Source organism: Protobothrops mucrosquamatus, unplaced genomic scaffold (genome assembly GCF_001527695.2).
Source record: "Protobothrops mucrosquamatus isolate PMUCROS unplaced genomic scaffold, P.Mucros_1.0 scaffold1829, whole genome shotgun sequence".
NCBI classification, from domain to species: Eukaryota; Metazoa; Chordata; class Lepidosauria; order Squamata; family Viperidae; genus Protobothrops; species Protobothrops mucrosquamatus.
In genome coordinates, this window is record NW_015387962.1 from 202,100 (window position 1) to 215,134 (window position 13,035).

The 13,035-nt window shown below is 44.3% G+C and overlaps 1 protein-coding gene across 1 annotated transcript in view; it reads left to right on the top strand.

Annotated features, from left to right (window-relative positions):
- TADA2A (transcriptional adaptor 2A) overlaps window positions 1-13,035 on the top strand; it is a 57,326-nt gene that overhangs the window by 8,851 nt on the left and 35,440 nt on the right. The window contains exons 5-8 of the mRNA XM_015823306.1: window positions 3,786-3,877; window positions 4,855-5,012; window positions 7,522-7,610; window positions 10,716-10,788. Coding sequence (XP_015678792.1) covers window positions 3,786-3,877; window positions 4,855-5,012; window positions 7,522-7,610; window positions 10,716-10,788 — 412 coding nt within the window. The remainder of the gene's footprint in view (window positions 1-3,785; window positions 3,878-4,854; window positions 5,013-7,521; window positions 7,611-10,715; window positions 10,789-13,035) is intronic.

Below are 13,035 nucleotides of genomic sequence, written 5' to 3' on the forward strand. Positions count from 1 at the left end.
AGTGATGGCGAACTTTTTAGAGACTGAGTGCCCAAACTGCAACCCAAAACCCACTTATGCATCGTCGGGTGCCGGGTGGGTGTGGCCCATTGGGTAGGTGTGGCCCATTAGGTGGGTGTGGCCCATTGGGTGGGTGTGGCTGCGGTGGTAACAGCAGACTGGGTGGGACTAAAAAGTTCAATCAATTCTAACTTTGCAAGATCTTTTTTTTTCCCGCGAGAAGTTGAAATTGACTGATTGATGGAACCTTTTTTTTTTTTTTTTTTTGCACATGGCGGCAGAGACCTAAAGCGAAAAGGTTTTATAAAACCCAGCTGAAGGCCTAGAACTGGAGCGACGGTGCACATGCCCACAAAGAAGGCTCTGAGTGCCGCCTCTGGCACCCGTGCCATAGGTTCACCACCACTGTATCTAGTCCAGACAGTGGTTTCATGTGGCCCACGAAGCCATTCTGGAAACAGTGAGGGAACGGCCCCCGCTGCCTTGGCCCTTGCCCAGGCAAGCCAGGAGCCAATGTACAATTTTGTGGTGGCCATCTATGCTGAAATGCATTCAGTCTTAGCTCCACAAGGCCGTCTGGAAACAGCAAGGGACCGGCCCTGCCGCGTCGGCCCCACCCTCTGGGTGCATGGTGGGGAGGTGTCATCCTTTGTGAGGAATGAAGAAATGCACCATCGCCTGGAAGTGGCCAGCAAATGGCCCTCGCCTATTTCACATATCCGGCTTGATGGGCTCTGCCCCGGTCCCACCCCCTTCTGCCAGAGACCCTCAGATCTGTCCCACTCCTGCCCAGGCCCCCACAGGCACCCTTGACGTGAACGATGTAGAGCTGGCCACGCCCACCCAGTAGGCCACACCCATTCCACCCACGCCCACCCAGTAGGCCGCACCCACCCGGCCCCCCAAGAGAAACCGTAATGCTGATGCGGCCCTCAATGAAATTGAGTTTGACACCCCTGTTCTAGTCCAACCCCTTGCTCAAGTAAAAGACCCTATCGTTCCAGTGGTTGTTTTCTCTGTCAGGAAATTCCTCCTTAGTTCTAGGTTGCTTCTCTCCTTGATTAGTACCCATCCATTGCTTCTTGTTCTGCTTTGGAGAATAGGTTGGCTCCCTCTTCTTTGCGGCACTGCCATCATGTCACCCCAGTCCTTCTTTTCACTAGACTAGGCATACCCAGTGCCTGCAACGGTTCTTCATATGTTTAGCCTCTTGTATTTGTATTCGTACTCTTGTCGTTATTCTCTTAAAATTATATCAATCATATCAACACAAATCACTCAACCGTTTCATTATAAGCACATCGAACTTTGCACTTGATATTCTCGTTTGTGTATATGCCTGCATCTTAATTTTTTTAAGGTTGTGTAGAGCAGGAAGTGGCAAGAGAAAACACAGAATTAAACTTCACGGTATCTTTGAGAAATCTTTTAAGCCCTACAGCTGAACCGACATTCCATCTCCTGGTCTTTCTTCATTTTAGGAGCCTAGTTTAGGTGAGAGGAAGCCATCCAATTCCCTCTGTTGGACAGCATTTCAGAAACCCTGTAGAAGAGGGGTCTTCAAACTTGGCCACTTTAAGACTTGTGCACTTCAACTCCCAGAATTCCTCAGCCAGGCACGCTGGCTGAGGAATTCTGGGAGTTGAAGTCCACAAGTCTTAAAGTGGCCAAGTTTGAAGACCCCTGCTATAGAAGTTGTAATCGCCCTCCTGTTCTCACTAGAACAGGGGTCTTCAAACTTGGCCCTTTTATGACTTGTGGACTTCAACTCCCAGAATTCCTCAGCCAGGCATGCTGGCTGAGGAATTCTGGGAGTTGAGGTCCACAAGGCTTAAAGTGGCCAAGTTTGAAGACCCCTGCTATAGAAGTTGTAATCGCCCTCCTGTTCTCACTAGAACAGGGGTCTTCAAACTTGGCCCTTTTATGACTTGTGGACTTCAACTCCCAGAATTCCTCAGCCAGGCACGCTGGCTGAGGAATTCTGGGAGTTGAAATCCACAAGTCATAAATGGGCCAAGTTTGAAGACCCCTGCACTAGAACATCAGTCAATGTTATATCTTGATATGGTTATTTCTTTAAATGTTTTAAAAAGTACTATGAATATACATATCTATGATTGTTTGACCTTTGGGGATAACCACCATTGATCTAAATGCAGGAGGAGAGTAAGAGCCATAAAATTAAAGGCATGAGATTAAAAAAAAATTCCTTTTCATATAGGTGTGTGTGTGTGGGGTTCCTGATTTAGTAGCTGCAGTTGGTTCTGAAGACTGTTGTTTACTGAAATGGTTGCTAAGTGAACAGAAAGAGAGATAAGGAAATTACTCCCTTGTAATTCAGATAAAGTTCTCTCTCCTAGAGTGCTCTGTGCCTGACCCCTTTCTCTCCCCCCCCCCCTTTTTATCCCCTGGCACGATGGGGAGATTGCTGTGCCTTGGGCAAGTTAACAAACTCAGCTCTGGGAGCTTAATTTCTTGATTAGAAGTCTCCCAGGATCACAGTTTCTTCCTGAAACTGACCGGATCTTTAATCAGTTTCCCACTGAAGCTTTTGTTGTGGTACAGTAAATGCAGACATTGGTTGTAAAATGATTTTTATTACTATGTATTACTCTCATATTTGTAAATGGTCACTATTCAACACAGTTGTAAAACTGTGTGTAAGTGTATATAGAGAGAATAAGGAGGTCTTACATGCATGCACAAGACACACACCACACGCATACTTGTGTGTGTGTGTGTGTGTGTGTGTGAAGAATCAAAACCTTGTGAGGTAGATAAGTGTTACAAGTTCTCATGACATCTCATGAGTTTTGGGGCATTAAAATGATTAAGTGTTTTTCCATTTTTTAATATCTTTTGTCACCCATGGCACTGGACATTTGAAAATATTATATCTTTGGGTTAGCATAGGGCCTGTCACACAACTGAACATGCACTCCTTGATCTCTCCATTTAAAAATGAAACTTGTGAGAAAATGTGTGAAATAGGTTAAAAGTTCTTTTCTCTTGTGTTGTAATGTTTGGAATTCCAGGGTTCATCTTTGTGGGAATAAGGGGGATAGTTTCTGCAAATAGAACTCCAACATCAGATGACAACTTACGTTTAGGCTGTTTGTTTGTTTGTTTGTTTGTTTATAAAATTTATATGATTGCCCAATTCACTCATGGTGACTCTGGGCTGCTTGCAGAAATAAAACCCCAAATACAATTTCTTGCCTACAAGAAATTGACAGTAACCTGCTTGAAAGAGGTTGGAATTTAAGGAGTTATTGCCAGGAAATAAACCTGCCTCATTTCTCTGTCTCTGTCTGTCTGTCTCTCTTTTCTTTCTCTTTTTCTCTTACTCTTTGTCTTTTCTCTCCCTCTCTGTCTCTTTTCTTTCTTTCTTTCTTTCTTTCTTTCTTTCTTTCTTTCTCCCTTTCTCCCTTTCTTTCTCCCTTTCTTTTTTCTTTTCTCTCTTTCTCTCTCCCTTTCTCTCTTACTTTTTCTTTCTCTTTTTCTCTCTCTTCTCTTTCTTTCTTTCTATCTCCCTCTTTCTTTCCTTCTTTCTTTCTTTCTCCCTCTTCCTTCCTTCCTTCCTTCCTTCCTTCCTTCCTTCCTTCCTTCCTTCCTTCCTTCCTTCCTTTCTTTCTTTCTTTCTTTCTTCCCTGACACCCATATTTAGTGGAAATGCAAGGAAAATTCCTGTCTGTGGGGCTTTTCCAGAAAGGTTCGTGGGATTTCATCAGCCTACACAATTGAAAATCCAAATGATTCCTTTTGATACTTGCTTCCCACTGCAGACCTCGAACTTTCCTGTCCTTGATCCTACCTGGACCGCTCAAGAAGAAATGGCTCTTTTGGAAGCAGTGATGGATTGTGGCTTTGGAAATTGGTGAGAGTTTCTGAGGATTAACCAGTTGCACCTGGCTGGGGAATCTTCCAGGTATCAGTGGGGATACAGGTAGTCCTTGATATATGACCACAATGGGCTGCCAATTAGTAGTTGTGGTGACAACGGTTATAAATCAGGTTGGTTACCTTTTTTGCAGAAGCACACCTGTTTGCTAGGGCATGGTTTTGCCAAAAACTGAAAGCGACTTCCGGTTTTCAGCAGAACCATCTTAAAATGTGGTCATGTGATTGCAGGATCTGCAAATGGCTGTAAATGCAGCCATGTTGCCAAGTGTCCAAAATGTAGTCATGTGACTGCAGGGGGGGGGGCTGACTGTCAAAATTTTGGAACTGGGTCGTAATTCCCTTTTTCCAGGTATGTCATAACTTTGAGCAGTCACTAAGTCGAGGACTCTCTGTACAATTAGAATGGTCATAAGGATGGGACCAGGGTAAAGAGAGAAGGCAAGGGTATTACAAGTAGTCCTTGACTTACAACCGTTTGTTTAGTGCAGGGGTAGGCAACCTTGGCTCTTTTATGACTCGTGGACTTCAACTCCCAGAATTCCTGAGCTGGCATGGCTCAGCATGGAAACCTCTCCCTTTCCCCTCGGCTGGCTCAGGAATTCTGGGAGTTGAAGTCCATGAGTCATAAAAGAGCCAAGGTTGCCTACCTCTGACCTAGGTCTACCTGATGGATGCTATTGGGTTTCAGAGGGCTTATTCTAGCAACTCCGATCCACAGTTTGAGCAAGGCCTTCATTGCCACTTGAAGTAAGAGTTGACAATGTCTTTGGTTCAGACCGTGCCCGTGCAACCTCTCGGAGGACTCCTAGCACGGTCCAGAAGAAAACCAACCTTTCCAGAGTTCTCCAAATCATTTCCTTTCTGAACCAACATTTTTTGCTCGTCTGTATAGCTAATCACAGATTTTATGAGCCAGGCAAGTGACTGGTCCTGTTTCTTGGCCCTTTACAGGCAAGATGTAGCCAACCAGATGAGCACAAAGACGAAAGAAGAGTGTGAAAAGCATTACATGAAACATTTCATCAATAACCCCCTGTTCACATCCTCGTTATTACATCTGAAGCAGACAGGGGAGAAACAGCACGCAAGCTTAGCCATTCCATTTTATGGTAAGTGCCAGTCACAAAGAAATATGAAAAGGTTTCCTGTTCTTCTTTAGGCTTTAAAGGCAGCAATGAATTTATTAGAGAGAAATCTGTATCACAGCGGTTCTCAACCTGAGACCCGCACACCCCGTATTGTCATCTCCGGGGGGGGGGGCTTGAAGAAATGTGTTGATTTAAATCTTGAGTTAAGTCTTGGGGTTCCATGGCCATGGTCCATGGCCACAAAAGATAATTAAAGGAAGTTTGTAGTGAAGAAAAGGTTGAGAACCACTGCTATATTAAATACCAAACTTCCTAATTCAGAAGTCTCCAATCTTTTTGATTTGGTGGCCTGGAAAGTGAGGCAGGCACTGCTATGTGTGTCTGTGTGTGCAAATGACCATCCCACATATTTTCCTTCATTGGAGTCGCTAAGCAACTGGTCATAAGTCAAGGACTTCCTGTAACTCAGTGCAACGTATTTGGAGAATTGCAGAAGGAAGGTTCACTGGGCTGCCTTCAACATCACTCAGAAGCTACAGCTGGTCCAAAATGCCACAAATAGTGATGGACACTTTGCAGTACACCCATGTCACATCGCTTTTATTCAGCTGCATGGGTAACCACTAGGCTCCTGGATACCATTGAAGGTTCTGATTGCTATCTATAAAGCCCTACATGACAAAGGGACTGGATATTATCCAGGCTGCCTCTCCAGATAAGGATATCTGCCTACCCCATAGGGGAGTGATGGCGAACCTTTTAGAGACCGAGTGCCCCAAAACTGGCCCCGCCCCCGCTCCTCCCCCACCCCGACCCGCCTGCCCGCAGGGCCACTCACCGCCTCCATGGCCCGCCACAGATCACCCAGGCAGCCCAGCAGTGCCATGGCGGCCATACCCTCTGCCCACGCCCCACAGCATCAACTGTGCACGATGGGGCGTGAAGGCAGAGTCTTGTCTACGCTGCCTGGCTGCCATGTCCTTGGCTGCGCTGCTCCACGTGGGCCACTCTCGGGGGCGACTCTCCTCCATGGGGGCTGCTGGTGAGGAGGGGGTCATGGGGGGAGGCAAGGCTGGGGCAACGGCACGTGTGCCCACAGAGAGGGCTCCGAGTACTGCCTCTGGCACGCGTGCCATAGGTTCGCCACCACTGCCATAGGGTTTGGTAGAACAGAGGCCCCCAATCTTTTGGGCACCAGGGACCGGTTTGATGGAGAGAGGTTTTTCCACGGCCCGGGGCAGATGGGGCTTTGCTTGTTTGTGCAGCCCGGTTGCTGGCATGCCGCGGCCCGGTACTGGTCCACAGACCGGGGGCTGGGGACCCCCGTGCTAGATTATGGGCATGCTTTGGGTCCTGTCTATTAAACAGTGTCATATTATGGGACCTAGGAGGTATGTGCCTTCTCTGCAATAGCTTTTCCCCAAGGCCACGTGGCCTGACTCTGCTTTCTCCAGAGACCTTTAAAGACCTGCTTCTTGGCACAATCACTGAACTGGGACCTTGTGTGAACCAGCTACAGATTGCTTTGTTTGTTTAATGGTTGTTTTTTCCCCTCCCTGTTTTTACTACTGTCGTTTAATTGATTGTATTGTTTGCTTTTAACGGTAAGCTGAATTGCTTGCAGGAGGGCAGCTATAGAAATTGAAGCTGTAAATAAATACCACTAGAAAAAGTGGAAAGGATCACGCACCTCGGTTCTAATTTACATTAAATCTGGGACATGACCGTTGAAGTAAAGACAAGGATAGAGAAAGCTCGAATAGCATTCTTCTAAATGAAAAAGGTCTTCTGCAGTCACGACATAAGCCTAAGACTGAAAATCAGGCTGGTCAGATGCTATATTTTTTTCTATCCTGCTCTAGGGAGTAGAGAGTTGGTCTCTGACAGAAGGCCACCTGAAGAGACTAGAAGCATTTGAAATGTGGATTTACAGGGGGCTGTTACGTACAAGCTGGGTTGACAAGATCAGAAATGAGGAGGGGATAAGCCGCCTGGGAAAGCCAAGGGAAATCATCAAAACAATTAAAAAACAAAAATTAGAATATTTTGGACATGTGACGCGACACCCAGAAAAATACGGCATTCTCCATTTAATCCTCCAGGGAAACACTGAAGGCAAACGAGGTCCAGGCAGAAGAAGAACATTGTGGCTTCAAAATCTCAGGGACTGGTTTGGACAAAACTCAGCAGCACTTTTTCGTGCAGCTGCTGCTAAAAACAGGATCGCCAACAGGATTGCCAACGTCCGATAACGGATATGGCACAAGAAGAAGAAGAAATAAATTATAAGAAATATCAGCATACGATTAACAAAAAAAATTTTTTTTTTTTGTTAAAAACCTTAGTTTTGCTCTATATCAGTTCTTCTCAACCTTGGCATCTTTAAGACGTGTGGACTTCAATTCCCAAAACTCTCCAGCCAGCATGAGAGTTGAAGTCCACACATCTTAAAGTTGCTGAACTTACTTGCTCTTAGTAAGTTTAAGAAATCGTAACAATGCTTTTTATTTTTATTTATTTTTATTTTAAGCATCTGAAGATCCTCCCCGGCCGACCTTTGATTCCCTTCTTTCTCGAGACATGGCAGGATACATGCCAGCGAGGGCCGATTTCATTGAGGTGAGAACGTCTCCGAGTTGACGGCTGTTTTAGCTGTTTTTAACTTAACGTTTGTGCCTGTGTTTCTCCCTGTGTGTATATAAAACAACTGTTTTATGATTAGCTATGAATAGATATAATTTTATCTCGGATGCTTACTTGAATGGACCAGGAAGCATTGCAGTGAGCAAAACGCAGCAGCCATATAACTGAAATGCCCAGATTAGGTTCCTTATCTTGATGCTCTTCTTTTGACAATCTGTAGGTCTCTAATAAAAACTATTTCCATGTATAACACTTGGCAATCGTGTAAATAGAAAGATCCAGTTTGGTCTAGGGCAGTGGTGGCGAATCTATGGCACGAGTGCCAGAGGCGGCACTCAGAGCCCTCTCTGTGGGCACGCACGCCCTCGCCCCAGTTCTAGGCCTTCAGCTGGGTTTTATAAAACCTTTTCGCTGTAGGCCTCTGCCGCCGTGTGCGGAAAAAAAAAGGTTCAATCAATCAGTCAATTTCAACTTCTTGCGGGAAAAAAAATCTCGCAAAGTTGGAATTGATTGATTGAACTTTTTAGTCCCACCCAGTCTGCCCTTACCACCGCAGCCACGCCCACCCAATGGGCCACGCCCACCCAATGGGTCATGCCCACCCAATGGGCCACACCAACCCAATGGGCCACGCCCACCCGGCACCTGATACATAAGTGGGTTTTGGGTTGCAGTTTGGGCACTCGGTCTCTAAAAGGTTTGCCATCACTGGTATAGGGTTTCCTGCCTGAGCAGGGGGTTGGACTAGATGACCTCCAAGGTCGCTTCCAACTTATTATTGTTGTTGTTGTTATATGATCCAAGTGAGCCCAAAATTTCCATTGCTAAGCAAGGCAGCTGTTAAGTGAGATTTTTGCCCCATTTTATGAACTTTTTTTTTTTTGGCCACAGTTAAGCGTATCACTACAGTTGTTGCAGTTGTTAAGTGAATCAGGTGGTCATTAAGCCAATCGGGCTTCCCCCTTTGACCCCTGAACAGTGCAACTGTCATAAATACAGTACGTGCCGCTTGATCACGTGACCGTGGAGATGCTGCAAAGGTCGTAAGTGTGAAAAATGGTCGTAAGTCACTTGCCAATGCTACCGCAACTTGAAATGGTCACTAAATGAATGGCTGTACACCAAGGACCATCTGTACACACTCTTGCCTTTGGTTGTAACCATGTTTGCGTTGTTCTTCTTGTCTGAGGTGGAAGAGAGCTCTTTTTAACCTGCTGTAGGAGAAATATCTTCATGGTTAATTGTGATTTACAGTGTCACTATGTTCCTTATGAGGTCTTTGACCATGTTTCTTCCGGTTTAAGTTAGTGATGGGGCAAGGCCTTTTTGGCTCTTAGTTCCCAAGATTAAAATTTCATTTTGGATTATTTTAATTGTCAGCTCGCTGTCCTAGAGATCTGTAGGGTTTTGTGGGCGCATTTTTTAATATTTGGGATTATTGCAGTGTTTTAATTAATGCTAGTGTAATCTGTCCTGAGGGCTCCTGAAACAGAACATTGGGCTGTACATTTCCAAATAAATAAACGTTATAAGAACAGAGGAATGTAATAAAAGTAGTAGGAAAAGTAAATGGGCTCCAAATTGGCCTTAATCTTTTACTACGAGAAAGCAGGATTTTCCCTTTTTGTAATTAGGAACAGGATATTAAAAGTAAATAATGTACTTATTGCTTCTCCAGCACTAAGCACAATTAAATGTTAGCCTGATGAGGATTGTGATGCCCTCGGCGGGGGGTGGGGGTGGTGGCCCACTGGGTGGGCGTGGCTGTAGTGGTCACGGCAGATTGGGTGAGCATGGCCGGGGCCAGGGTAGCGGGGGCCAGTCCCTCGCCATCTCCGGGGCATCCCCACGGGGCCAACGCCACTTGCTCACTTCCTGCCCTGTCGCTTCCAGACGCCACGTGCTCGCTACTCTGGCGAACTCTGCTGGGGCAACGGCACGTCTGCCCACACAGAGGGCTCTTGAGTGCTGCCTCTGGCACACGTGCCATAGGTTCGCCACCACTGGTATAGGGTTTCCTTCCTGAGCAGGGGGTTGGACTAGATGACCTCCAAGGTCCCTTCCAACTTGTTGTTGTTGTTGTTATATGATCAAAATTCAGATGCTTGACAACTGATTCATATTTATGACAGTTGCCGTTTCCCAGGGTCACGTGATCACCTTTTGTGACCTTCTGACAAGCAAAGTCAACGGGGAAGCCAGATTCACTTAATAACCATGTTATTAACAACTGCAGTGACTCACTCAACAGCTAGTGGCAAGGAAAGTCGTAAATTGGGGCAAAACTCATTTAACAACTGTCTCATTTAGCAACAGAAATTTTGGGCTCAATTGTGGTCATATGTCAAGGACTACCACTACTGTCCTTCTCCGAGAGTTGCTACCTGTTTTATCAGCTCCAACAGACTGGGCATGCTGCCGATGCCTTCCGCCAAAGAGTGGGAATTAAAAAAAAGGGCTTTTTTATGGAATATCTTTTCTGCAGAGATCAGACTGACCCCCCCAACCCTGTTGGCCTTTTGCAAAACTTTTAAAACTTAGCTATGTACTCACACCTGGGGCTCAGAATGTATGAAGGGCCCCGTTACGTGGCTTCACTATTAGCGGATTAACCATCAAGGCTGCTCTTTATATTTATCCGTATTTATTTTATGGATGTTTTTTGGTTTAATGTCTTTTAAATTGTCTTAATTGCTTTAAACTTTTAGATTTGTAAGCTGCCCAGAGTCACTTGTTCACTTGAGTTGGGCAGCCATAGAAATTGCATAAATAAATCAATCAATAAGTGCACACAGTGCTCTTAACCACCAATTAGCCAGCCAAATGTTACTTGAATGTGTTTTGTGAATCCAGCTGGTCTAATTAATGTTTATTGAGTTGTGCATACATATTCAGACAAAATCAGGTTCAGTCTTTACTCAGCCTTGGTAAAGCATGAGTAAGCGTGTTTGTGAACCTCGCCACACTCAGTTATTTGTCTGCCTTCCAATTCGGTGAATTATGTTTAATTAAAGTTATTCAAAGTTATTCAAAGCTAACTGGGAGCCATTTTTCCTCTTTTTAATCTTTTTTTTTCTACAGGAGTTTGACAATTACGCTGAATGGGATTTAAGAGATATAGATTTTGTGGAGGATGACTCAGATCTTTTACACGGTGAGTTTTACTTCCATGGTTTGAAATAATAATAATAATAATAATAATAATAATAATAATAATAATAATAATAATAATAATAATAATAATAATAATAATAATAATAATAATAAAGTTGGAAGGGACCTTGGAGGTCATCGAGTCCAACCCCCTTGAACCTGTCCTCTTTTCTCCACTTCCAAAGGAATAAAATCCCTTGGAATCGTTTTTTTATTCCTAATGACTTCTTGAACATGCCCACGTCAGCTATTTTGGCAACAGAACAGAAGTACAGTAGTTGCCAAGTAATTATTTCCAGGATTTTTTTTAAAAATGACTCTAATTATAGTGGGGTTCCTTGGTGCTCTTTGAGCTTGGTTGTTTTCTTGCAGACGTTTCATTACCAAACTAGGTAACATCATCAGTGCTAGTCTAATTACAGCTCTAGAGTTTCTTAATAATGTCCCATCCAAATAATAATAATAATAATAATAGTAGTAGTAGTAGTAGTAGTAGTAGTGATAGTGATAGTGATAGTGATAGTGATAGTGATAGTAATAATAATAGTAAAGTTGGAAGGGACCTTGGAGGTCATCTAGTCCAACCCCCTGCTCAGGCAGGAAATCCTATACCATTTCGGACAAATGGCTGTCCAGTTTCTTCTTAAAAACTTCCAGTGTTGGAGCATTCACCCCTTCTGGAGGCAGGTTGTTCCACTGGTTAATTGTTCTAACTGTCAGGAAGTTTCTCCTTAATTCTAGGTTGTTTCTCTCCTTGGTCAGTTTCCATCCGTTGCTTCTTGTCCTGCCTTCAGGCGCTTTGGAGAATAGCTTGACTCCCTCTTCTTTGGGGCAGCCCCTGAGATATTGGAACACTGCTATCATGTCCCCCCTCGTCCTTCTCTTCATTAAACTAGACATACCCAATTCCAGCAACCGTTCCTTATATTCTTTAGCCTCCAGTCCTCTAATCATCTTTGTTGCTCTTCTCTGTACTCTTTCTAGAGTCTCAACATCTTTTTTACATCGCGGTGACCAAAACTGGATGCAATATTCCAAGTGTGGCCTCACCAAGGCATTGTAAAGTGGTATTAATACTTCACGTGATCTTGATTCTATCCCTCTGTTAATGCAGCTTAGCATTTACCAGGTTGAACTGTGCTTAGTTCCAAGCCCAGACAGATTCGCCTGGAGTTTTCATCTGGTATTCAATCATATTGAAATCCTCAGAAAAGCCATCCTTAAAAATATGTTTGATGGGTTGATTTGATCTGAGTTCTACAACCATCTCTCTCAACAAATGACTCTGGGCAGAGTAATCATAAAAACAAAAAAATCTTGGGTTTCTTTCTCAGTTACTATCCGAAAATACATATTTCACTTTAGCTACATTTAAAAAATATATAGCAATTTTAGGACATTTTCACATATGTTTTCCACAGCATGAAACATCCTTACGCTATAGGGGATTGTTTTATTTCTCAGTTTGATTTATTTATACTTCAAGGCAGGGGCACCCAAAGCAGCTCGCAGCATAATTACATTATAAAACTCGTAGAACATAAAAATCACAGTTTCTAATAAAACAAAACAGACTCGCACCCTTGCAACTGTCACGCAAGCAGAAGCTCGATGTAGAAAAATCTCGCTGCATATAAAAAAAAACCTTAATGTGGAATTTGGTTATAGAGCACTGAAATGAACCACAAGGCCAGGTCAGCAGGTCTGTGGGATTCTGCTGTTCATGAGCATCTGGCAGTCACAACTGAAGAGCATCCTTCACTAGTCGCTCCCAATCATAAGCACATGTGTTATTACAGGTAGTCCTCGACTTATGATCACAATTGAGCCCAAAATTTCGATTGCAAAGCGAGACGTTTGTTAAGTGAATTTTGTCCCATTGTGTGAATTTTCTTGCCACATTTGTTAAGTAAACCACTGAAGTCGTTAAATTGGCAACACGGTTGTTAGTGAATCTGGCTTTCCCATTGACTTTCCTTGGCAAAAGGTCGCAGAAAGGCAATCACATGACCCCAGGACACTGCCACCGTCATAACAGATTATCTGGACCAGATTATCTGGACCCCCTCCAGTCGGGCTTCAGGCCGGGGTACAGCACGGAAACGGCATTGGTCACGTTGGTCAATGATCTCTGGAGGGCCCGGGACAGAGGTTATTCCTCTGTCCTAGTTCTTTTGGACCTCTCAGCGGCTTTTGATACTGTGGACCACAGTATCATGCTGCGGCATTTAGGTGGGTTGGGAGTGGG